The sequence below is a fragment of the Bactrocera dorsalis genome, unplaced genomic scaffold, assembly GCF_023373825.1.
Source record: "Bactrocera dorsalis isolate Fly_Bdor unplaced genomic scaffold, ASM2337382v1 BdCtg007, whole genome shotgun sequence".
In the NCBI taxonomy this organism is placed as follows: Eukaryota; Metazoa; Arthropoda; class Insecta; order Diptera; family Tephritidae; genus Bactrocera; species Bactrocera dorsalis.
This window is the reverse complement of record NW_026038058.1, coordinates 276,183-303,259: the sequence shown is the minus strand read 5'-3', so window position 1 is coordinate 303,259 and position 27,077 is coordinate 276,183. Positions and strand designations below refer to the sequence as shown.

General features: G+C 35.2%; 2 protein-coding genes across 17 annotated transcripts in view; one reads left to right on the top strand and one right to left on the bottom strand.

The window, feature by feature from the left end:
• Positions 1-12,657, top strand: part of LOC105228262 (A disintegrin and metalloproteinase with thrombospondin motifs 7) — a 16,516-nt gene extending 3,859 nt beyond the window's left edge. For 3 of the 9 annotated variants that reach the window (XM_049461109.1, XM_049461108.1, XM_049461107.1), the window contains exons 2-18: positions 5,511-5,826; positions 5,981-6,191; positions 6,303-6,462; positions 7,071-7,190; positions 7,325-7,432; positions 7,527-8,044; positions 8,470-8,568; positions 8,685-8,798; positions 9,654-9,800; positions 9,873-10,128; positions 10,205-10,389; positions 10,451-10,578; positions 10,652-10,779; positions 10,846-10,938; positions 11,009-11,287; positions 11,846-12,038; positions 12,102-12,657. In XM_049461109.1, the coding sequence (XP_049317066.1) occupies positions 5,745-5,826; positions 5,981-6,191; positions 6,303-6,462; positions 7,071-7,190; positions 7,325-7,432; positions 7,527-8,044; positions 8,470-8,568; positions 8,685-8,798; positions 9,654-9,800; positions 9,873-10,128; positions 10,205-10,389; positions 10,451-10,578; positions 10,652-10,779; positions 10,846-10,938; positions 11,009-11,287; positions 11,846-12,038; positions 12,102-12,430 (3,150 nt within the window). In that variant the 5' untranslated portion in view covers positions 5,511-5,744 and the 3' untranslated portion in view covers positions 12,431-12,657. Of the gene's footprint in view, positions 1-2,519; positions 3,239-5,510; positions 5,827-5,980; positions 6,192-6,302; positions 6,463-7,070; positions 7,191-7,324; positions 7,433-7,526; positions 8,045-8,469; positions 8,569-8,684; positions 8,799-9,653; positions 9,801-9,872; positions 10,129-10,204; positions 10,390-10,450; positions 10,579-10,651; positions 10,780-10,845; positions 10,943-11,008; positions 11,288-11,845; positions 12,039-12,101 lie in introns of those variants that run through there. The other 6 variants (XM_019991006.3, XM_019991005.3, XM_049461110.1 and 3 more) reach the window with 5 other exon arrangements.
• On the bottom strand, positions 12,511-27,077 carry K1161 (putative family 31 glucosidase KIAA1161). 8 transcript variants are annotated; one of them, XM_029551133.2, is made up of 7 exons: positions 26,923-27,077; positions 23,176-23,698; positions 18,199-18,320; positions 15,359-15,527; positions 15,191-15,286; positions 13,218-15,072; positions 12,511-13,133 (listed from the first exon to the last, which is right to left on the bottom strand). In XM_029551133.2, the coding sequence occupies exons 2-7, from the start codon at positions 23,659-23,661 to the stop codon at positions 12,997-12,999; spliced, it is 2,865 nt and encodes a 954-aa protein (XP_029406993.2). In that variant the 5' UTR covers positions 23,662-23,698; positions 26,923-27,077; the 3' UTR covers positions 12,511-12,996. The 8 variants fall into 8 exon arrangements, with proteins under 8 accessions (XP_029406993.2, XP_049317071.1, XP_049317073.1 ...); XM_049461114.1 differs by having other exon boundaries at positions 23,176-23,819; positions 26,701-27,036; XM_049461116.1 differs by having other exon boundaries at positions 26,701-27,036.

Genomic DNA, 27,077 nt, shown 5'->3' with positions numbered 1-27,077 from the left:
TGCTTTGTTTATTCTTTTATCTATATTTATTTTCCAGGACAGTTTGGTGTCAATCTCCACCCCCAAGTATTTAGCTGTGGGGGATAGAGTGAGTGTTGTACCGTTTAGTACCGGAAGTTGAAACTGAGGTATTTTAGTTCTGCTTGTGAATAGCATCAGTTCTGTTTTGTTCGGGTGAACTCCTAGTCCATTGTTTTTAGCCCATAGGTTTAATCTTCGAAGTGCTCTTTCCATAATCTCGCTGACTGTTGAAGAAAACATGACTGATACCAACTACACTATATCGTCTCCTTACGCTACTGCTTTCACTCCTCCACCGTTCAGTTGGAGTAGTTTTTCTTTCAGCGCTACAACCCATAGAAGTGGAGAGAGGACCCCCTCTCGAAGCGTTTGTTTGTGTTGCAACGCCGTTTGAAGCTATAATCTTCCTATTCTCAGCTTCGAGAGTATCCATTTGCACACAGTGTCATCTATGCCACCATGTGCCAGAGAATTAATTATAGCATTTACTTCTATGTTATTGAAGGCGCCCTCTATGTCTAGAAAAGCAGCCATGGTGTATTGTTTGTGGTGTAGTGATTTTCCAATTACACTTATCACCTCGTGAAGGGCAGTTTCGGTTGATCGGCCCTTTATGTACGCATGTTGGGATTTCGATAACTTCTCCGCCATTATTGTTCTTACGTGTAAATCTATTAGCCTTTCTAGTACTTTCAGCATAAAGGAGGTAAGGCTTATAGGTGTAAAATCCTTGGCATTCTCGTGTGTTCTTCTGCCGGGTTTTGGAAGGAACACAACTTTACTTCTTTTCCAACTTCTTGGGATGTAAGATAGTTGAATGCTAGCTTTGTATATATTTTCAAGCCTTTGAACCATTGGTTCTACCAGTTTTTGCAGCATTATGGGCATAATCCCGTCAGGACCTGCCGCTTTAAATGTTGCAAAACTATTTATGGCATATTTGATTTTGCTTTTGTCTACTATTTGGCTTAGATAATCAGCTGCCTTCAAATGTGGTTCTGGTCGAACACTCGTTGAAGGTGTTTGCTGACTCCCGGAGAAGTACGTTGTAATTAGTACCTCCAGAGACTCTTTTGCCGAGGAAGTCCAATCACTTCCCTCCGCCCTAATGTAGGCAGTATTAATATGATCTTTGGATAGCATTTTGCTCAGCCGAGCGGTTTCTCTGCAACTTTCTATCGATGTGCAGAAAAATCGCCATGATCTTTTTATAATATCTTTATATGGCTGCCAAATTTTGGTTCTAAAACTCTTATTGAAAGCTTTCCTTAGTTGTGTTCTCAAATTCTTGAGTTCACTGTTCCATCAAGAAAGAGACTTTCTCTTTTTCAAAACTGTTAGCGGAGTGGATTTCTTGAAAGTTGTGGTTAAGATTTTAACCTACTTCTCTACTTCTGAATCTAGTTCCTGAGGATTTCTAATACTCTTATTGCCTCCCTTTTCTGGCTATACTGGTAAATTTTTTTCCATGCTGTTCTTCTAGGGTTCCGATATGTGAGAGGAGCACTGAATTTCTCGAGGATGCTGAAGAGTATCCAGGAGTGATCCGACATGGAAGGCTCATCGGATACCCTCCAGTTATCCACAACGAGACTGTCTGTGTCTGTTGATAGCGTGAGGTCCAGCACTTCCTCCCACCCCGGAAACCTATCAGAGCTTGGGAAAATAAAGGTTGGCTTATCGCCCTTGTTGCATATACTTAGATTATTATTCAGAATATACTGCAAGAGTGACTCACCTCTGGTGTTTATACTGGAGCTACCCCATACGATGTGTCTTGCGTTTGCATGACACCCTATTAGGACATCTTCCTTCCGGTTCTCCTCTACTAATCTGGTGGGCGGGCCCGGTGGTATGTCTTCGTCATGGGCCAAGTAGGCCGAGACCAAGAAAAAGGGCTTTTCCTTCTGTTCCACCTTTACCACTGTGATATTTGCTGTGCTGTAATTAGGACAAAGAAATGCATTTATACTTCTATTAATAAGAATGCAAGCCCTAGGCTTACCTTTGTTCCGTGTGTAAAAGAGGTTATAGTTTCTGCTGTTTAGCCCTTTCATGGTATCTTCATTGACGCAGGCTGATTCGATGACCCCCTCCCCCCCCCGTTCACGAGGGTTGTCAGATTCGCTGTAGCACTCTTCGAGTTATTGGACATCTCGGGTTTCTTTGATGGCCACATTCCTTAGCAACTGGCTGGCGTCGTCGACTTCTTCCGTGTCGTCTTCGCCAGCCGCTTTGTCGCCTTGGAAGATTTTTAGTCTGGCCTTGCGAATTTCGAAGCTGATTTTGTAGTCAGTCTTCTTAAGAGCCTCAATTGACTCATCCCAAATGGCCACCAGTATTGGTCTACTTGCTTTATTCGGTTTTTCCTCCTTGATCAGCTGTCACTCATCTATACCAGGTATAGATTTGTTCTGCAGCTTAATGCACTTCAGGAGTTTTTCGCCTGGCTCCTCTAGAGGGGGTAGCCAAATGCGAGCATGAGGTCTCTTCGGAATGTCCCTGGCGGATATAAGCCTCAATTGGAGGCCTACAAAGGCGTTGCTGATTTTAGCAACACTACCCGTCATGAAATCTAGCGAGGCCTGGTCCGTGCACTTGATGACCCTGGTTTTGATTGCTTCCTTTTCAGGTAGCTTTCATATTCCTGTACTATTGATGTGAGGCGTCCCTCTTAGTTCGTAAGATTGGAGTGCGTTTCCTTTGGGATGCACACTTTACTATTACTTAAGCCCCTTCGCCACGACAAGGCGACCCACTTTAAAGAGGATGAGTAGCAAAGTTTGTCAATGAATTTAAAAATAATAAAAAAAATAAATTTCTATGAATTCAAAACAATTCATTAATTTAGCGTCAACTAACCATTTTCGAACGAAGTCTTAAAAGGCTATTGAAGATAATTCTACTGCGATCACCTAAAAAGATGATTTTAGGGTATTTTTTTAAATAATGAAATGGTGTCTGCTGCAGAGATTGCAGTGTTCACCATGGTCATAATCAAAAAAATTGCATTTACAAATGATAAACAATATATGATGTTAAACAAAAAGCAGACTTTGACAAAATGTCGAATTTTGGTCAAAAATTACATTTTTATGCCAGCAAAAGATTGAAGGATCAGTGCACGTACACAAAATAAGCAGAAAAACTCAACGGTCGGATGATTTGTTTCCAAGTTACAACTGGCAATTTGAAAAAGTAGCTATGATAAAAACAAGTAAGGAAGGGCTAAGTTCAGGTGTCACCGAACATTTTATACTCTCGCATGATAAAGTGATAATTGAGATTTCATTATCCGTAATTTACATATTTTTTTAAACGTGATACCTCAGCTCAAATACCGTATTTGTGTAAAGTTTTATTCCGCTATCATCATTGGTTCCTAATATATATATTATACAGAGAAGACATCAGATGGAATTCAAAATAGCGTTATATTGGAAGAAGGCGTGGTTGTGAACCGATTGCACCCATATTTCGTATATGTCATCGGGGTGCTAAGAAAATATTATATACCGAATTTCATTGAAATCGGTAGAGTAGTTCCTGAGATATGGTTTTTGGTCCATAAGTGGGCGACGCCACGCCCATTTTCAATTTTTATTAAAAGCCTGAGTGCAGCTTCCTTCTGCCATTTCTTCCGTAAAATTTAGTGTTTCTGACGTTTTTTGTTAGTCGGTTAACGCACTTTTAGTGATTTTTAACATAACCTTTGTATGGGAGGTGGGCGTGGTTATTATCCGATTTCTTCAATTTTTGAACTGTATATGGAAATGTCTGAAGGAAATGACTCTATAGAGTTTGGTTGACATAGCTATAGTAGTTTCCGAGATATGTACAAAAAACTTAGTAGGGGGCGGGGCCACGCCCACTTTTCCAAAAAAATTACGTCCAAATATGCCCCTCCCTAATGCGATCCTTTGTGCCAAATTTCACTTTAATATCTTTATTTATGGCTTAGTTATGACACTTTATAGGATTTCGGTTTCCGCCATTTTGTGGGCGTGGCAGTGGGCCGATTTTGCCCATCTTCGAACTTAACCTTCTTATGGAGCCAAGAAATACGTGTACCAAGTTTCATCATGATATCTCAATTTTTACTCAAGTTACAGCTTGCACGGACGGACGGACAGACAGACATCCGGATTTCAACTCTACTCGTCACCCTGATCACTTTGGTATATATAACCCTATATCTGACTCTTTTAGTTTTAGGACTTACAAACAACCGTTATGTGAACAAAACTATAATACTCTCTTTAGCAACTTTGTTGCGAGAGTATAATAAAGTGATTGTTTTCAATATACCATTTTATGGTAGAAGACGATAACTCCAAAATTTGGTGTGTTATTTTTATAGGTGTCTACTTTGAAAATATGCAAAAAAAAAATTATTATTTCTAAATTTCTCCTTCGATACTACTTACAAAAATAGAACTAAACAGACAAAAATTTATGCTTGGAAAAACCTTCGACATTAGTCGGAAAAAACGTCGCTTCCAATCGAATTTCTGGCTGGCTTCGACTTTAGAAATCAAAAAGGGACAAAGATGATTGCAACGTTTTTTCGAATTTGCGGGACCAAAAGAACTTAGCGTTGGCGTCAGACTAAGTATAAGTATGTATAGTATGTAAGCGACTGCTGCCAAATGCAAATGTGCGAGTATTTGCTGTGAAGCATTGCATGTCATAATATGAGGATTATTAGTTAAAGGTGATGTGCTTATTTAATGTATTGCCAACTTTTACTGACGTTTGTTGCCAATTCCTTCTTTATTATTTTACTGTATGATTTATGATATTGCCAACAAACATTGATATTATTCTCAAACTTGACGTCTGCTAAAGACATTGATTCAAATGCAATCTCGTCTCGTTTGCTAAGTGTGCTGTGGGCAACAATAAGCTCATGACGCGCTTGATATATAGCTAACTATATAAATTGTATGGAATCTGATATTAGTATCTTTACTTATCTGTCATCTGTCATATAACGAGTTGCTAGTTTAAACACAATAACAATAGGTATAATAGGGATAATAAATTTAAACACACTGTGCAATAGTTAAAACCTTTAGAAATGTTTTGCCAGTTAGGTTCGTATGTATCGTTTAGACTAGGAGAATAAAACTGAAGCATTATTTTTTTTGTTCCAGGAATACATATGTACATACATACGATTATTGAAATAATTCTCAATCATGCTGATACACTTAAACGATAATGGAACGATTTTTTTAGAAATTTTTTACATTAATGTATTAATTACACTCTCGCAACATGTTGCGACAGAAAGTATAACAGTCTGTCTGTCAGTCTGTGCAAGCGAAAACTTTAGTAAAAACTAAGATATCTTAATGAAACTTCGTAAACATGTTCCTTGGCATCCAAGGAGGGTTGGTATTGCAAACGAACGGAATCGGTCCTTTGTCAGGCCCACCAAGTCCTATTAAGCGAAAACATATTGATTTTATTTTGATTTATTTCAGTTGTATCAGAATTCAGAATTCTTAGAACATGTTGCAGTTGACGAAGTTTTAAGTGATGCACACATTGCCATGTTTAAGTTAATTAGCAAAGTTCAAGATTTTATTGATAACGGTTAAAGTGGTTAAAATAAATATCCATTTGTGTTAATAATAAGGACCCTAACGTAAAAACAATTTTGTCCAATTGTCGCTATGAAATCGATGAACCGATGATAAAACTTTTCCACAATTAGAATGGAGTTGTTCATCTATATTGTACCTTCAATTCTACAATTGTTGTGTATTTACGGCGCCGCAGGAACCGATCTTTTATACGGTAGGTATCATACATCTGAATGTATCTTCATACTTTCACACATGTTTGTTTTTGTTTACATTCTAATTATATTAATTTAATGCCCTTCTTAGTTTCTTATTACGGAATGTCCCTAATATCTTCTAAACATTTACGTATTTTTTATTGCGATTAGGACTGCATTCGGACAAATTAAAATCGGGCGCAACTGTTATTCCAAAACGAGTGAATGCAAACGGCGATTTTCTAACTTTCGATTTGGCGTATCGACATGATCAGAACTATCGTCATGAACATAGCCGACGCCGCCGAAATATTGCTAAGACTCTCAGTAAAATTCATTACCAGCTGGATATGGATAATGGAACCATGCATCTTGATTTAGAGTGAGAATTCAAATAATTAATTTATTATTTAACTGACATACATATAATGCATTTACCGATATAATATACCTACATATCATTGCATATTGGTGATTATCATCATAAATGCAGACCTCATACTTATTTCCTCGCACCGAGCTTGATAATCGAGAGGCATCGGCGCGATATTCGTACGCGTAAGGCGGCTGTTCCAAGCACAGACTGTCATTTTCATGGAAAAGTGCGTGGACACCACGACTCTAATGTGGCGATATCAACGTGTGAAGGTTTGGTGAGTTTAACTCGACAGTAGACAACATTTCATATCATACAAGTATTTGCACATAATTTCAAATATATGATTGATTTTCTTTTCGTTCGGGGTAAACATACTCGTACCTCATAAATAGTAAATGCTTCTCATGAAGATATCCTTTAACTCATACAGAGGTAAAGTTCATGCTTAATGTTGCCTTTAAAATTAGCTGCTTTTGGTTAAAGAACTTGTTTTTAGTTTTATTTGAGACTATATGAAAAAGTGACTCTTTTAAAATATTGAAATTAAAACCTTAATTTGGTCAAAGTTTTTATTCCAATAATCTTCCCAGAGCTTGCTGAAGTTTCTTCTCATACATTATTATAGGAATTTTGAATCCGTAAATTTAAATTTGGACAACAAAGTGACTTTTAATTTCAAGTTATTATTAAAATTTTCTGATTACTGCACGGATTCTGACGGAATTTTAGTTTCTCAGAAGAATAATAAGCAATATTTCGTTAGTTGGAGTATTGGTAACTTTTGAACAACCTCTTAATCGCAAAAATTAAATTTTATATATGGTCTTTTACTTTAAATAAAATAATTTAAACTATTTAAATATATATTATTTAAAATTCTAGGTTGGTCATATAAAGACGAAACGTCATGAATACTATATTGAGCCTTCAAAGAACGACCCAGCTGACAATTCAAGCGGGCATCCTCATGTTTTATTTCAGAGATCGTCTTTGAAACCAAAGGTAAACCGAAAAAAAATGAGTGTATAAAATATAATTACACTTATAAGCACTACCTCATTATGAAGTAAACCGCATCTTCTAAAAAATCTGTTTAATGCAAAAAACAATGTTGAGTAATTAATTGCACTTTGCAGAAGCATTATGCAAAATACAAACAGCGAGAAGATTTGATTAGTAACTGTGGTACTAAGGAACCGAAAAGATATAGTGGGACACGTCTAGAATGGCAAGCGCATGGGAAAGTATGAAAAATTCAATTGGAATTATGCACATTCTACCTAACAAAAACCATAAATGTGAAGCATTTTATGAACGAATCTGTGTATATTTTCCTAGGTCAAAATTCAAGGCGGTAGAAAGTTAAGGCACAAATATTCATTCCGCTCATACCGTCGCCATCAACATTCAATGCAATGTATACAAGGAAGATATCCTGGGAAATTCAATCAGACGCCGCAAATTAAATTCAAATATGAGACAGCTTCAGATCACTTTAATACAATCAATCATTCGGATTCCACAATCCAAAGTCAAACTACAGACTATGAGAAAATCAATATTGACAAAAACATTATAAATACGAAGGAAATGAAGCGCACAAAACGTTCAATTAGCAGTCCACGCCATGTAGAAGCGCTGATAGTGGCAGATGCAACCATGGTTGCATTTCATAGCAAACTGGAGACATATATACTCACCATAATGAATATGGTATCGGCGCTTTATAAAGATCCCAGCATAGGCAATTCAATTGAAATTGTTGTCGTCAAAATTATTTTGTTTGAGGAGCATGAAGCTCACCCCGATTTAAATCTTACGCAAAATGCGCAAAAGAATTTGGATAAATTTTGTAGGTGAGTTATTGGAAAACGAATGTTTGAGTCGCAAACTACTTTAAAATCGTTAATGCCATTATATTCATGTAGTTCAAATTGCAATTGGTTTTTAATTGTTGTTTACTAACAAGAAGTTTCTTTACCTGATGTTTTTTTAAAGGAGTCCATATATACATACATATGTATGCAGGTAGGCACACATCTTCTTTCGAACAATCTATCATATTTGCTTGATTTCTTTTGAGTTGAGTAATTTGAGAATCAAGATTAGATTCGTATATTCCAATTTTAAGTACATACATGTACGGAAACACATATGTATATTTTCAGCTGTACTTAATGTATTGTTGGTGGTATTTGTAGTAGTTTTATAATAATTTACTTTAAGCAATAAAAACTGTGCATTTATACTCCTCTTTGGTAATTTTGTGACACCACACCAGATGGCAGCACAAACTGAATACGGCCAACGAAAATGATCCCTATCATCATGATGTTGCGATACTTATAACGCGGACCAATATTTGCGGCAACAACTGCATGTGAGTAAAATATTCAAGTTGATTGAGTAAATTTCGCTTTTGACTTGCTGCATACATATGTATGTATGTATGTGTATGTTTTAGTAGATTTCGTTTATATTTTTCTAAATTTCTAGGACCCTCGGTTTAGCCAATGTGGGTGGCATGTGTAAGCCGAAGCAATCGTGTAGCGTTAACGAAGACAATGGTATCATGCTTTCGCATACGATTGCACATGAATTGGGACACAAGTACGTTAAAATTAATTTCGATTCAACTATTAATATTTAGTTTATATGTACTTTCGCAACATGTTGCTATAGACAATTATAATTTTATTCAATTAACGTGTATTTGTTTCACCTGAAACTAATCGAGATGGTACGTACATAAATTATCAGGATAATGAGACGAATTGGTTTTCGGGCGATTGTCTGTCCGCCGGTCCGTGTAAGCGATAAGTTGTGTAAAAATTGTTGCAGACGGATCATTTCTACGCTCATAAGCTCCTCTTAGGACACAACAATATAGTACAAAGAATCGTATTATTCTGTGGGCTGAAACTTTTCAAAAAGTTCGACTTCCAATACGAACGAGCAATATGTAACAAGCTGTCTATGGTGGAATTCTTTTAACATCGCCTCATATAGTGTAAAAATAGGTGACATCGGAACGGAATCTCTATACAACGATTAAAACGCATATCTTAATATTATTCCGACAGGAACACCAGTATGGTGTAATTTCACTTACATGCAATGCATTTTATGCATACCTAAGCGGAGTAAAGACAGGTGGGAAGCAGGAAATCATTATATGTATAGGATATATTAGGGGTAGTAAAGACCTTCACTAGCTTTGGGCAAGATTTTATAAAGATATAACTCATACACTGACTGGCATATTCAGCATAGGGTTTGTTAGAATAAAGAAAATCATTATAAGTAGTACGAGTATGTGGGGGTTTGGGTAATTTTTAGTCCAATATCACATATTTTCTAGTTTTAGGTGATACAAACAACCGTGAGGTACCAACATGTTGTAATAATATAAAAAAAATATTTGTACATATGTCTTTATGCTTAACTGTTTACCATCCATCGTAGTTTCGGCATGTTTCATGATACAGCGAAAACTGGATGCCATCCTCGAGTAGGTTCAATAGTTCACATAATGACACCGACTTTTGGAGCAGATACTTTACAAGTTTCCTGGTCGAATTGTAGCCGGAAGTATATTACACAATTTCTAGAGTACGTGTGTGGCTCACGAATATTTCCACAGTTCATTTATACTTTTTAATAACACTATATTTGAACTTACAGTCAAGGTTTCGGCGACTGTCTAGATGATGCGCCCACTCCCAAAAGAAAATATGTTTATCCAGCTTTACCCCCAGGAGTACTATTCGATGTCGAAACACAATGTCGTCTGCAGTTCAATCTAACGGAAGCCGACGTCAACGCATCGTCATGCACATCTATGGATGAGATTTGCTCTACATTGTGGTGTAGAGTCAATGGCGAATGCATAACAAACTTGCGTCCTACAGCGCCGGGAACAAGTTGTGGTGATGGAAAGGTTAATCAATATTTTATGAATTCAGTTTTTTGTAAGCATTGCTATTTTTTGAGTCTGTGATATTTTGATTTGATAGGGATGTCATAATGGAAAGTGTATACCAAATGAACAAGCTCACCCAATTAATGGGAGTTGGGGGGCTTGGTCCAAATGGAGCGATTGTTCGAGAACGTGTGGCGGAGGTGTGTCGACTCAAAAACGAGAATGCAACAATCCGGTGCCGGCGAATGGCGGTCTCTTTTGCATTGGTGAAAGAAAAAGGTTTGTTGCTCCTTGAACTTTTATATACACATTGGGTGTTCTACATATACAATATTTTCAGATATAAGATATGTAATCATCAGCCATGTCCGGTGGGTGAAGTCAGTTTTCGGGCACACCAATGTTCCAACTATGACAATGTGTATTATCAAGGTTCAATTTACAAATGGTTACCATTCTTCGATAATAGTAAGTAGTCGGAATTTAGAAAAGTTCCTTTTTCTGTTTGTTGAAACGCCTACAAGTATTTTGGTGTTTGCAGAAAATCCTTGTAAGCTGCTGTGCACTGATGTTGACGATACCATCATTGCAAATTGGGGAGACACAGTGAAGGATGGCACGCCTTGTGGTGTTGGTACCAACGATATGTGCATCGATGGAATATGTAAGGTGAGGCAACATAATGGAACATATATTTTCAAAGGTCAAAGAACACAAACATATGGATTGATTTAGAAAGTCGGATGTGATTGGGTTTTGGATTCCAACATGCGAGAGGATCAATGTGGAGTGTGTGGTGGAAAGAGCGATCGATGTAAATTGATAAAAGTGAGTAAGTAATGAAATGGAAAATATAAAATCTAAAAAAAATGCTTTTGTAAAAATTAAAATATTTCAGGAGGTATTTGAAGAGAACGTCAATGTAACTGATGGATACGTAGAGATTGTAACCATTCCCTCGAAAGCCCGACATATTATAATAAGAGAAATAAGTAATTCAAAAATATTTCTCGGACTTTCAATGGCGAATAGTAGTAATTTTTACCTAAATGGTGACGGGCTTATATCTATGCCTGGAGAATTCAGAATAGCAGGAACGGAGAGTTTATATGATCGCGTGGATGAGCAAGAGATCATAAAAATACCTCAACCGATTGAAAATGCTATAACAGTACATGTAAGTTTCCAGAAATACTTTAAACATTCTAAATTAATGCGAATCACTACCAAGTGGATATATGTTAGGTTTAAAACTTCAAAAAATTATTATTATTTGTTATTCAAAAATACAGTGCTTTGGCGCTATACATAACTCAATCAGCAATTAAATTAAAACTGAAAATTAAATAGAATCTCCTTTAGAATAACTATTTTACAACAAATCGGCGCTAACTTTTTTGCTTATCCAATTATCTAAAGTATATTCAAATGAAATGATAAAGTTTAAAGCGGCGTTATATTTGAAATGAGGATATCTCAAATTTGGGATGTTCCTAAGCAGGCATCAGGCTAATGTTTTGTACAAAATTTGTCTAATTATTTAGGAGATATAGAATTTTCCCTAAGTAGACAGTGCTACGCAATTTTTCCAATTAATTAATTTTGCTTGGTTTTTTAAAGGGTGAGGATGCTTAGCTTAATAAATTATGATGTAGTACCAAGCTTCTAATTATCGAATTATTCGAATCGAAACTTCTAATGCTCTTTGTTTTTCTAAACAATTACTAATTATAAGATTATAAATTGTCAGGCTATAATTCGTGGGGACGGATTAAATACCAGTATTCGTTATGAATTTGCCTTACCCGCACTAAATAACTCGCAAGGAGTACGGTATTCATGGAAGTTGGGTGATTGGACCGATTGTACCAGCAGCTGTGGAGGCGGTGTGCAATATAGAATAGCACAATGCTATGCGGATGGAGAATGTAAGGAAAGTGTTGTTTTATAAATACGTATTTGAACTCATTGTAGCGCCTTATTTTATTTAGGGATCCCTAGTTCCGAATATTGTTGGACTTTTGCAGAAAACAAGAGACCAACTCGGCGTATACGTGTTTGCAATAGGCATCAGTGCCCGGCCCATTGGTGGACGGGTCCGTGGCAATACTGTCCAGTTACCTGCAAATGGTCGGAGGACTTGTCGCCTGTACGACATCGCACTGTCATGTGTTTGGATCAAAATGAAGTTGTTGTCGAGGATGACCGCTGCAATATTGCATTAAAACCGCCGAGCACAGAACCCTGCAGCCATAATTTACCCAAGTGTAAAGTAAGCAATAATATGGAAAATGTTGTTTTGCAAATGCAAAACATATAAAGTATTAGTAAATTAGTATTCAGAACTTCCGCCGAACAAGTTAAATACATGCAATTAATTATATAAATATGGTAAATAGATTTATATTGTTTATAGAATTATTAATGTTTATTTCTAACAATGGTGTGTATGTAGGCTTTAAAAAATCGTTTTAACAATTCGTGATAAGTTTAATGTACTTACATAATATTTTTCACAACAATAAAATTGTCTAGTATTTTATTTAACTCTATCATTTATACTTAAAATTTAAATTAAATACTGTAAGTTTACATCCAATTTGTTGATGAACCAAATATGGAATTATGTACGGAAGCTCAAGTTTCTAATGGAATTAACAAGGAATCTATTTGGCTTTGTTATTAATTGTTGTGACGTTGGAGGATGGTATATACCTGTAGGTATTTCCTTATTTTAAAGAACATTCTAAGAGTGCAATGTGCTTGAGCGAAAGTATCTACTCGTACATGGTCGACGGGTTTTTTAAGGCACGTTTGAAATACGAAAGAGTTTACAGCTATTTCAGCTAAGACTTAGGAATGTATTCGTATTGATGCATTTCTGCATTAAAATCTAGTGTTGTCTGGCATTTTAACGAAATGGGCTATTTTATCTTTAGGCACTTTGTAATTATGCATCCAGCGACTGCCTTTCCGTAATGAGCCATCAATTCCATCCTTCCAAACTCCTTGTGGCAGGTAAACTATAAACAGAAGTAAAGAAATCAACAAATATGAACATATACATATGTATGTCTAAGAGAGAGCGTAAATGACAGGAATTTTACCTTCTCGTTCATCCGAATTCTTTTCCAAAATTGGAGCCACGATCAATTCCTCCCCTACTGAAAATTCGTCATTTACAAGTAAGCAAGCCGGGTCATGGGGATCTAGCATCCAAAGTGGTCGCACTAATGGTAGTCCTTCGTTCATTGACTCGCTTAGATATTTCTTCAATAACGGTATAACAATTTTCTGTCGTATGGACATCAATTCTTTGGCTTGATCAGTAATGTAATCACTTTTATATTCAGATGGTAAATGGCTAAATTGCATCGACGGCATAAAAGTCATTAATTGCATCCAACGAATGAAAAGATCTTGTTCGACGAGTTCTGGTTGACCCAGAGAGTAAAACGACGCCATTTTTTTTAAAGTGCGATTAACATAATAGTCGCCACCAATAGCTCCTGGTAAAACAAAGGGATAGCCGTTTATACCATTGTTTAAAACAACGGTTAACAATTCACGCAAACCCTCCCACGAAGAATTTATGGGTGGCGTGCTGAGGAAGGTTGGTGGCTTTGGGACAGCACTTGCACTGGATACACCAATAAAGCCAACACTTTCCATACTACTTGTAAAGATTTTGGCATACATATCGGGGTTGTCCAGAGTCGTTCGACACTGATAATAATGCGGTAGATTATAGCTCGTACCGAGATCCAAGTAAAAACTGTCCACTTGGTAGTCTTCCTTTAGCTTTTCCAATTTATTCCGTAACCATGGTATTGAAGCATTATTCGTAATATCCAATACTCCGGCACTGGATGAACTCTTGTACCGTGTAAGCGCGGGAATACTTCTATCCGAGTGCCGTTCATAGATAAGCAATTTGTTTTTAACGGCGTCTTTGAAATTTGGACTATCTGTACTGATAAAGGGTTGAATTGTAAAAACAACTTTAAAACCTCGTCGATGGAGTACCTCAATAGTGTCCTTGAGTGTGGGAAAACGTTCTTGATCTACAACGAAATCTCCAATGTTTCTTTGCCAGAATTCATTTACTAAAATATGACCCAACCGCATAAAGCCCATCGCGATAACATCCTCCGAATAATTGTATATAGTTGTTTCATTAATCGATGTCACTTCACTTTGAAACGGTATCTTCCATACGGGTTCTTCAATCAGTGAATGCAGAGAATAGATATCAGATTCCTTTAGACCATCCCACAAACTCTGTTGTGTCATCAGCATATGTAGACTACGCATGTCTTCGGTAGTGCAAATTTTATATGTAAGCTCTGGATATTCCGTTAGATGATTGACGAAGGTGAAATTATCATTTCGCGCACGAAAGCATAATCTATTTTCTGTTTGATTGACAGATATGTGCAGAGGTGTGCGATCGTCCACCTGCATTGCCACACCAATCGAATTTATGAAATAGCGCTTTATTCCGTTACCGAACTGATGAACCTTACCGTCACCACTACCAAAAGGTGCATAGTCAAAATTTGCCGAACTTAAGGACCATTCCATACCCTTTGTAAAGCTACCACCAAACCATAGTCCGTTATCCCTTTTTAACTCATAACAATCGGTTGGATAAATTCCCGAACTCAGTGCTTGCCACTGTATGTTATAGCAACGGAATACATTCATATTTTGGAAACTCATATACAGTCGAGCTATACCATTCCATTCCAGACAAACGCTGCCATCATTTTTACGTTGGTCTTCCAGACAATAAAACGGGATACTATCGGAACTTATAGAGAGACCTAACTTTCCTGTTATCACTTCCTTGTCTTCGTGACTTAAAATACTGAAAGTACGATCCACCGAGCTGAATTTGATCTTTTCAAAATAGGAACGAGTTAAAATCTCTTTATGGTAGGTTATATAAGAGTATCCAATCTGGTTCGATAAGAAATAAACATTGTAGTACAAATTAATTTACGAATTCATTAATTAAAACTACATTTCTCTAAAAGGAAAAACAAATCCTTCCATACAGTGAAACATAAACTCTTACCAAGAAGACAATGATGAAGAATAATATTGTGACGAAAATCTTAATTTTATAATCCTTGGTTTCACGTTTCTTTTTGCGAATCATTTGGGGGAATGCCTTAAATGATATACATACGTAAATAAATAAGTACGGATGTATATGTGTATGTATGTATGTATTACAACTTACATTCATTTTTTCCCGGAGTAAACTGGCCAATGAGTTAACGCTAGTGATGGACGCTTGGTTGCTAGCCACACTGTGGGTGTCGAAGTCACTCGCAAGCATCTCCTTACTATTCAAGCGCAAGGCGGGTAGAGGGGCTATCGATGCTCGGCGGCGACTCCGAAATGGATCACTGCATTGAAAATATGCTCATTTCATACGTGTCGCATATACATAGTATGTAACAAATGTATGTATGTATGTATGTATGTAATGGTCGTGGCTTTGTGAGCTAGAGTCCACTTTGGGTTTAATTTATTAATAAGAAATATTACACAAAAGTGCATATATGTATATACATATATGTATGTATGTACATATGTACCTTTGTATGTATGCATGAGTACTCCAACAAACCGGTTATTAAGTAATCAATTTCGAATGTTAATTAAATTAATTTTATAATCTCTGTATCCATATATGTACATATACTTGCATACACTTGTACGTGCATATGTATGCTTGTAAGTGAAAATGTATTCTTAATTGAAATTCCGCATACATACATACTATGTACATGCATACATATGTACATATATCACGTTTATTATTTTATTTTTTCATCTCTCCCACACTATTTCCAGATTAAGTAGTGCGTTGCAAATATTTACTTGCTACAGTATGTATGTATGTATTCAAATTTCTAATTATACATACATACATACATATATAATGCTGCAATCTGTATTGTCTAATCTATAGACTTGGTCTATTTTAAGTATGTTTACACGACAAATCAATTTCTAACTAGAAAGGTTAGGAAGAACTTACATATGCTTTACGTTGGTCTAGACTTTTATCAGACAATCTGGCGAAGATTTGCGTTCTTATCGCTAGTAAATTCAATCGAGTACTGAGTTGTTATATCTCTTCTAACTAAGATAAACGCAACGTTTGTGCCGAGACAAATCATTTCTTAAAGCATACACTCTGGACATACACATACCTACACACATACATATGTATGTATATGTTCATATGCAGGTATTTTCATTATCCACTTGTGGAAGAAAACACTCCCAAAGTCAAAATTAGCCTGAAATTCGCAAGATTTACAAGTATAAATGTACATGTACGAAGGCATAACGTTGAGTGACAATAGAAAGCCAATAACTCAAGATACTATACAAACTTTATCTGGCAAATTTGATTGAAAAAAAAATAATAATTCCGTGAACAAGTACATTGGGAGTTCCAGTTCGAAATGTTTACTGTTATAATAATTGAATTAAAATTTTGTTTTTCATTATTTGCTCTATTCAATTCTCTCATTCTTCAAACCAACAAATATTTGGTTTTTTAACTTAGAAGATTTTCCTTCTCAAGTCATACTAAGTAAATTCAGCCAAGTGCAAATAAATACGAATCAATTTTGATCTTGATTCATTAGTAAAAGATTCAAAATAGCGTACAGATCCTCTAACATTAATCCGATTATACCTTTATGTTTAGATAATAGTTTAAGGACCGTTTTCTCTATGCCTGATTAGCTGGAATCTGCCAGTAAAGTTCTGGTTGATTTAAACAAGATTCCTTCTTTCGAGAAAGAGCTTGTTTTTTGCTTTAACCAGAACTTAACTGACAGATGATTGAGAAGACGACCCTAAGTGTCGTTATTCTGTGTATGCATAAATGAGCATAGCAACATGTTGACATGTCGCCAACATTCGTTTGTACAAGAAAACAGGCACTGTGAAGATGTTGAGTTTAAGGTGTTACATGGATTTACCGGTTTCAAAAAAATTATTTGTTTATTGTCTTATTAAATACTACAAAACCTCTCCTCAAGTGGATCCAAGTAATAGTTTCAGAGATAAAGCTTTGAGAACTTGTGCGCTCGAGGCTAGCTAGGCCGAGTGCTCCGTCTTAAACGCGTTTTTCTCGAAACTGTGTTTTTGAAGTCAGTTGACAAGATTTCGAGAACTACTCAACTGATCTTCATGAAATGAATGACTTGGATGAAGGATTTTTTCCGAATACAACTATTAAAAAAAATGTCACGTAATTTTCTGTGAAACTTTCATTTTTTTGTAAAAATATCTGCTAAAAATCCAATTTTCAGTTTTTTTCCTTCGTCCCAGTTCAAAGTTAGGGTTTTAACTAAAACCCGTATTTTTTCAATTATGATGATCTTGTAAGGAGTTATCGTACCAACGCGGGCGAATATTTTTGTTCCGAGGGGTCACCGGAAATGGCGTCGCATGGCCGAGTTTGAAATATTTTTTTCCAAAAATTTTGTTATTTCTTTGTTAATAGTGTACGAGTATATTTGTATCAATAAAAAAATTTAATTCAATATTTAATTTTGGGAAAAAAGTGTTGAAAAAAGGCTGTTTTTTACCCGAAGAAACCCATTTTAACATCGTGGGTTACAACCATCTAGTATTTTATTGTACCATCCTTCTATCATTTTCCACTAATTGCTCTTTCAGAGAGTTTCTTTACTAGGATCACTGAGTCTGTAGCGTTTTAGATTAATGATTTTAACAATCGGATTATAATGGGTTTAACCGTTCCCATGTTTACAAACATTTTCCATAGAAACAGTCGGTAATCTCGGGGTGAAGCTGAGATCGTAAGCTGGAGATGTGTGAATAAGTAAGTAACCATGTAAACAACTTAGTAACTTGACTATAATCACATGTTTTGATGTTTCCTATTTCAGTTCTCTCCCTTAGTCTATACACTGGTTCTTTTTTTGCAATTTTAAGTATATTAATTCCTAAACATGCATGACTAGTAAATAATTAAATACATACATATATCTCTGTGTATATATGTAATATAATATTTGTAATACGAACCGATACTTTCGACGTCCGCCACCATACTCCTCATCGTCACTCTCTTCGTCATTCTGGTTTATTGATGATATACTCGTTTCCGGTACATTCGGGGTGACCGAACCGCAGCTGTCATCGTTTATCTATCAAAGAGATTTGATTAATGCATAGAAAATTAAAATCTTTAATTAGGTTCACTTAGAAATCATTGTAAGGTTTCGCGTATTCGTACACCTGCCTTATCAAAATTAATGTACAATGTTGTTAAATTAGTCACAGGTTGACTCGGATAATAGGAGTCGTAATCGGCTGTATTAATATTGGTGTTTGCAGAATAATTCGCCATTTTTGAAATTCATTAGAATGAATTAACCGTTGTCAATAAGAGACTCTATGTAAAAGTTGTAATATTCCAATATTCACATGTTTGTTGGTATGTACATACATATGTAGGTATATAGAGTTTGGTTTTGAACTCATCAATTTGAAAAAATAAAGAATATAAGTTAATTAAATAAAGATCTAGTTAAAAACACAATATTCTCTATCAATTACTGTTAATAAACTAATGTCGAAATTCAAAATGAATTTCAATACACCGCAGGCCACCGTTGTTCATTAGGCCAAGTAAATAGTCCAAATCAATTGGAGCGCGAATGTGAGCGCAGAGTGTGAGAGCAAAATTAATTAATATGAAAATTTACAAATGAGTGCTACATAAAGTGATACATAAATCTACTAACAGTAACCGCGTATTGAAGATAAGCTATTGATGAGCTACAGAATTTAGATTAACATGATTATTACTCGTACAAATCTACATATTTACCTACTATAACCACCTGTAGGCGAAGAGAAGTATGCATCAGATCGGATTATTGCTATACGAATGAGTACAACTAATTTGTTGTTCAAAAATTATGCAATTTAATTTCGATAACAATTACATTCATTTTTAAAATCTTTAAAAAGTTTTCGATTATTTCTTAAGCCTGGAATGTCATCCTTATTTTTATACTCTTGCAACCAGTTCCTACAGAGTATTATAGTTTTGTTCACCTAACGGTTGTACGTATCACCTAAAACTAATCGAGATATATGGAGGGTTATATACATATACAAGGTGCGTTCCAAAGTAAAAAAGACTTTTTGAACTTAGCGCCCCCTGGTGGTATATCGACTAGTGCTTTAGAATCTGCTATCTTTATCGATTGTCCAGTGAGAATTTCATGGCATTTCATTGATTGGAAGTGAAGTTATTGCGTTTTAAGTGTCAGTATGTTTGTGTTATCGGTGCAAAAATGAGCTTCGAACAAAGAGCCAAGAATAAATTTTTTTTAAAAACTTTTACTGAAACTTTTCAATTGATGAAAGAAGTTTATGGCGATGATTGCCTATCCCTTAGCAGAATGCACCAGTGGTTTCAACGTTTTTAAAGTGGTCGTGAGAGCATAAATGACGATCAACATGTGCGCCAATCAAAATCCGTGATCACCGGAAATTCCATCGAAATTGTGCGTGAATTCATCAAAAATCGGCCGAAATCATCATTGAAATTCATATAAACTTTAATGCGGTATTTTCCCTTGGAGTTTTGAAGCGTTTGGTGTGCCGTATTCGACGTGTTCGGCCCGAATGTCGGGAAGATGAAAGTTGGCGTTTGTTGCCCGATAATGCGCCGTCTCACCGATCGACGCTTGTGACCGATTATTTGACCAAAAATCACATTTTAATCATTAACCACTCCCCTATTCACTGATATGGCACCGTGCGACTTCTTCCTTTTCGGAAAAATGCATTTGCCCATGAAAGGTAAGTTTTATGCAGACGTAGAGGCCATTCAAAACGCTTGCACCGGCATACTGGCGGCTATACCGGCCAATGAGCTAAAACACTCCTTCGCAATGCTTTTGGACCGTGCAAAAAGCTGTATTGAAGCAGAAGGAGACTATTTTGAATAAAATAAATTGATATTGCCGAAAAAACCATTTGTTCTGTTTTTTTAAGTCCTGCTTTCTTTGGAACGACCTGGTATATAAAAGATCAGTTGAAATCCGATTGACTGTCTGTGCGTTTGTCCGTCCGTCCGTCCGTGCAAGCTGTAACTTGAGTAAAAATTGAGATGTCTTGATGAAACTTGGCATGTGGGTTCCTTAGTACAAAAAAATTTTAAGTTATGAAAATGACCGAAATCGGACCATAACCACCCCTACTTCCCACATAGCAGAATTTTAAATTCCATTTGATTTGTTCAGTTTCCAGTAACGAAATCAAGAAGCAATTAAGGGACCGTCTAAGTGTGACCGTCCGAAAAAGCACTGATGGTGAAATTAACTAATCGTCCGGTTTTTTCTTTTATGTTTATTTATTGGGTGTTAGTTAAATAAATTGTTGAAATGACCCATTGGGGCCGCAATTCAGGTCTAAAACAAAAATTTCAAAAGGATTATTAATTTGTAGAAAAGTCGCTACCGCGATATAGAATCTTTTTTTTTTTAATTTGACAAAATCCTGGCGGTTTGAACAAAAAGTATCGAATATGGCTCTTTTTCGACAGTTTTTCGTAGAAGATTTCAAAAAAAATATAAGCTTCCACACCGCGATAGCGAATGACTTTAAAAATGTTTTCTCCAAATTGGAACTAGATATCTTCAAAATTCTTCTTTTGAGAGTGAAAACCGTTTTGAAAAAAACCCATTCGGAGAAAAACGCATTTAAAGATTGGAATCGCTATGTTCAGCACTCTGTTCCTTTTCTACTAGAAACGAATTTCGAATTTGAGAGAATGTTTATTACAATGAATACTATCCGATAAAGCAAATTTCAGAAGGAAAAATGGACTTTTTTAATGTCTTTTGTATAAATTTTAATCAAGAAGTCACGAATTTCATATATCCAGTTGAACTTCCCTAACTCGGATCACTATAATTCACAAAAAACTTCGACTTAAAGAGACTTGATATTTGACATCTATTGCCAATGCGGGCTCCAGTTATGGAGTTCAACTGTATTTTTAAAATCAGAACAAAAAGAATAAGAAAAACCTATTTTCAAACGAATTTAAAATCGCGCGTCGTCGTTTTAACGAAGAGTGGCGGAGCTGGGGTTTTTCTTACATTCCTTACATTCCATTGGAATTTGGTATTGCTTAATAGTTATGGCATAGTTTTAGGCATGACTCAAAAAGTCTGCGCAGTAAGATCACAAAGAAGTAATAAATTAGGCCTTTTAAGCAGTTAACATCAGTTGTATGCGTTTTTTGAAATTCTACTTTTTGTATTTTTCAATAAAGCTAACATATAGTTATAAATAGCGGGTTTTAGAAAGCGAACACATGCTCATTGCAGAAAACCTGCAACATCGCAAACTAAATAAAATTAAGAACGTAGCTCAAAGGTGGCCGGGGAGAGAGTAAAAATTGAAGAAATTAACGGTTATTGACAGTAACTCAGACAATTCAGCAGTGTTGTGTAAATAAGTACATTTGTAATTCACACATGTACCATACATACATACATACATACATATGTATGTTTGTTCCCAATGCTATTTAACTACTTATGCCTTGTATTGGTTTTGGACAGCTCGACATGGTTTCTAAATAGCGAATCGGCGATCTTGGTATGCTTTGTGAGAAACCGTATGCACACTCAATGCAAAATAATAATTATTTGTATGCAAGCTCTGTAATCAAATGATTATAACGCTAGAATTCTCATATGAATGCGCAAACAAACGATGAATTACCTGTCGCTGGGGTCGTGAACACATGTTAGTGAGTAGGATACCAAACAAATAATTAGTATTTAAAATTCCAATGCACTTCGAAATGTTAAAGTTATGTGATTATAAAAAATGCTGATGTCAAACCCATTTTACTTTCCAGTTAATACCACTAAACACAATGAATTAGGCTAAGAACAACACTGTCTTAATGATGATGATTTATGGTCATGCTTTATATCTGTACAGCACCCATGCGCTGTAGAAATTCTAGACATTCAGGGGAAGATTGAACCGAGTTTCTCCAGTGGGTATTGTTCTATAAGACGGCAAGTTGTATCTCCAATTTAGTTTATATTTGGCCATTCTAAATTCGTCTGCTTAATTGTTTATCTTCAATTTAAACAATTTGATTGACATTGTGATCAAAATTTTAATTTTCTTTGTTATTAAGTGTATTTCTTAATGGATATCATATATAAACATATTTCCATTAACCTTAACGGGCGCAGTTTGTATAAATTAATTCTTATTTACTTCACCTTTTTATCACCCATGAGTACTTCAACCCATTTCAGACAATAATGGCAATATTTATGGACGGAAATAATGAGAAACATCACAACCTGTCGTTCGTTAATGCACATACTTAAATATCATCTATAAATATGCATGCGTACATACATATATATTTAGATGGTGCTGCAGACCCAATGGAAAAATTGACGATTGGAGATGAAAATAGTAATGGCTAGCTCCTTTCTCTATAGCAATGACATACGAAAATACATTATATTTTATGCGTCGCCTTTACCTCAATATACCTAACGATTACCAAGAAAAAGAGTCACTTGTCCCTGAATATCATATTTATCCTCATAAATTTTATTGATTTGCAATATTAGGCGATCCAATATCAATAGATATATGTACATACTTTATACTTTTAGCAAAAGACTAAAAAAGCTCCAAATAAGAGTGAAAGAAAATGCAATAAAAGGTGCAGAGTAAAAGTCAATCAAACCTACTTTTACAAATTTTCGTGACGGTGAGAAAAACGTACTACATCTCATTCTCGCCACTGGGTTGTCCGATCTAAACTAAAAAATTATGCCTCTTGAAGAAATCCAGGATTTCCCATATATTTATGCATAAGCATAATTTGCGCACCTTATTGTTTCGTATATATCTATAGATCTAAAATTTTGATGTTATACGAGTATATACATATACATATTTAAGTACATTTGTATTTACATATAAATGAATACTTACACTATCGCTCTTTTCCTCTTCGCTGAGGGCATCCTGTTCCTGCATTTGATACTTCAGCCGCAGGCCTTCGAGATCAATGGCATCAATCCCCATTGGTAAGGATATGGAATTTCGACGTAAATTCCTACCTACCGGTTCGACATTGGGAATTTGGTTGGTTGAGAGTGGTGTAAGTTCATCGCCTTCGGCTCTTAATGTACTGTCGTTTTCATCCACCTGTATGACGATCGGCATATTGACATTTCGCCTTGCAGCGATTCCACGCTTCATGTTACCTTCGCTTGACCGACTTTCATCAACATTACCGCTATTGCTGGAAGTTGCACTGCAAATGTCGCTTGTGCTGGAATCGTTGAGTCTATCCATATAGGGAATACTGCTTTCACTTTCCGTGCTCGGTGGCCGTGCATTTTGTCCATTTGGCAGCAGGGGTTTGCGTTGTTCTCTGTTTTCATATTGTTCTTTATTGTATTCTCTATCGCTCATTTTGAGAGCTTTACGTTGTGCTTAGTAAATTGCTATGCTAATTATTTCGAATACATGTTTTACACAAATTCGCACACTTATACATATATATGTATATTCAACTTTATTCGTATTTGGTAGTATGGTTGCGTGTATATCGATGATAGATATATTGACAACTTAATTCAAACCCGTTTAATCAAAATGCAAAAAAATTCATTTGCTTTTAAGTTTAAAAGCGTAGCTGAAACAAGGGTTGAGGGCTAGTTTGATTTCTTGAAAGAAGCTCAGTATATCTACTATGCCAACACAAACTTTATTTGATGTCTTCGGTCCAAAATTATAGTCCAAAATAAAACCCAAGTATATAATTGTTTCCATTAATTACAGTTAACTTAAGCAACTTAGCACACTGCTACAGAATTGTTACAAGTCTTAATTCCCTAAAACTAAGCAGCATACTTTTAAAACCGCTTTAAGAATGTCGAAATTCTATAATCGGATTAGCATAATCTGGATGTCATTTCTAACTAAACTAATTTATACAAATAAACACGTCTAGTATGCATGCACATTTCCAAATGTACTATATGCATGTGCTCTCAGATATGGAATATTTCGAAGTAAAAGGAGTTTTTTAGACACTCCTTTTAAAACACGTTTTTGTTCCTAACACGCTAAACACCTTTCACAGTGTACATGTACATAGTATCTTGATTATTTATGGCTTTATTTGCTAAACACTTAAAGAGTAGTTAATGATATTTCATAATTTGTTATTTTTGTACGGTTACGGTTACCTACATACATACATTCATGCACATCTTATCAGACGCATGTTAGTATATACACAGTATGATATACTATATACTCGTACATATTATTGAGTGTCAATCAACATAATAATTTAGTAAAAGCAAATTTAAAAGGAATTCGTATGTATATAATTTGTAGTTTCTAAATTTTATGTCTCGAAATGGAAACTCAAATTTATGTCATATGTTATAACCACTTTTAAGAATAATTTTAAATTGCAACTAGGGCTAAGGTCCATTATGTTGCTCCTCAGGTATGTATGAATATTTTGGTAGGATTAAGGCAATCTGATATGCTCAAATAATTTTCAAAAATCAAAATTCTGAATCAACATTCATAATTAAACAAAGTGACAAAAATCGTTATAATAGGCACATGGGAGTTGAGTAGGATCTGGACCGACTTCATCTACTTTTAGAAATGAACTAAGCTATGCTGGAATTTTATCACCTAATTTCATTAAGAATAATGAATTTCTCCAAAATGTAAAATATTCACCAAATTTATTGAAAACGGCATAATTTTTACTCAAGTTTCTGTTTGTCCCTTTGGCCATTTATTCGTCTAATCATCCCGATCCCGAACAAGATCAATGGCTTATATCATCACTTGATAAGACTGGTAAATTATGGAAAGCATTAAATGCCAATTGTAAACACGTACCGTGAATCGAATTCAAACGAAACAGATATAATTATCTCACAATAGGCCGGTTAATATTTCATTGACATTGTGAGTGATGTGTTTATGGTTCGCGAAAAGTCTTGCTTAATTTTTTTTTTAATATTTATAAAACGCCTGGCTATCGTCCCTATATTTTTAATAATTTATTGACAATGTTATGAGAAAATTTATGTAAAAAACATGAGGAAAAATTAAAAAAAAAAAACGTTAATTACTTTTTTATTTATCAACATTTTTTCATGATTCTAATAGGGATGATAACCATTCACTTACTTTTTAAGAATAAAATGGGTTTTTGTGTTTCAGATGATCCAAACATGAGAAATCGTGTCTGCCAGTGAAAAAACGCACCTCTTTCACCCAGCCATTTCTCCGACAGATGTCATCAAAAAATTCCGAAAAAAATTGTTATTGTTTATACATACCTCATGATATGTGAAAAAGTTCTATTGTAGAATAAAAGTTTCTATGAAAAAAATGTCAAAAAAACAGGCCAGATTATCCTACTGACCCCTAAAGTGCAGTTTTAAAACCGATCATTGCCACAGGAAATAAGTACGCAGTAAAGCAGGTCTATTTCCTATCCGTTTGGTACTTTCAGACATCGGACCAAAGTTATATACATATCTAGTGTTTTATTAAAATATTTACTGAAAATCACCAAGAAATAACGTAAAAAACGTTAGGACAGCTGAGTCAGCTGAGAAGCAATGATGTCAATTGGTATAACATCATCGATGACACTATTCGTTTGTTTTAATTCCAAGAATCCCTTTCATCTCAATATTGCCAAAGTGTTTATTGTCCTATAAACGCCGATTTAAGGCTTTTAAGGCATGTTATTGAAAATTTACCTTGTTCATATATTTATGGATCTACATACATTTGTATATATGATTGTGTACACATATGTGGTTGTATAAAGATTTGTAAATACTTGTTTGAGTAGTATGTAAGCCTCTTTTTGCGTCATGAATAATTGATATTCCAAATTAATGCAGATAAATAGGACTACCAAGTACCAATCTGCGGAATAATTTTACGATTATATAGCAAAATGTGTTTACATCCATACAATATAGACATGTTTGTTTGTATGTCACAATGAAACAACCATTAAATGGCTTTTGGCCATCTTGCATTCTTAAGCATTACAATATTTTCAGAGCTTCAAAAAAGAGAGAAGTAAAAGACTTGTCAAATCGTTACCGTGTAGTTCACTTTTTTAAATTTTATAAAATCTAGATAGTTCAACATAAACCCTGCTTTAATTTTATCGGTCTTTAGTGCCTAAGTTTGAAATCTACAAACGAAAAAATTTGACTACATAAAAAATTGTCATTGATATTTAAAAGTATCAGATTCATAAACTATTTTTCTAGATTTCTGCGTAACTTCGAAATCGTATGAATTTGGACTTGTTTTGCTACAAATCATTCTTAACATGCGACAAAACTTGCTAAATCCATATGTAATCGAATTTAATTGAACTTTTAAACAAAATAAGTAAAAAAAGGGTAGCAAATCATTTTGACTCTATGGGTCAATAGTTGTAACTACCAGATATGATACGACGATTAATCGGTATGAATCAAATTATACGTTATTCTTATAGAAACAGCACTATTTAATTGCACTCATGTACTCAATACGAAATCAATCCTTTTATTCTTGACATAATTCAAGTTGCTTTCTTTATCTCAATTATTAATAAAAAAATTATAGAGAATTACAAATGTTTCACATAGTACATAAATATATGTATTTAACGACTCTTCTAACCGCTGTAAAGCAAACTTTTTAGAACCGAAACTGTTCCCACGAGCTTTGTGATCGTTTCCGAGCAATTCTATTTGCGTGTGCGCACGGTGTAGAATTCGAAACCACTGTGAGCCGTTAACGTTGTTTTGCATCTATACAAAGATTACAAAGCCGAC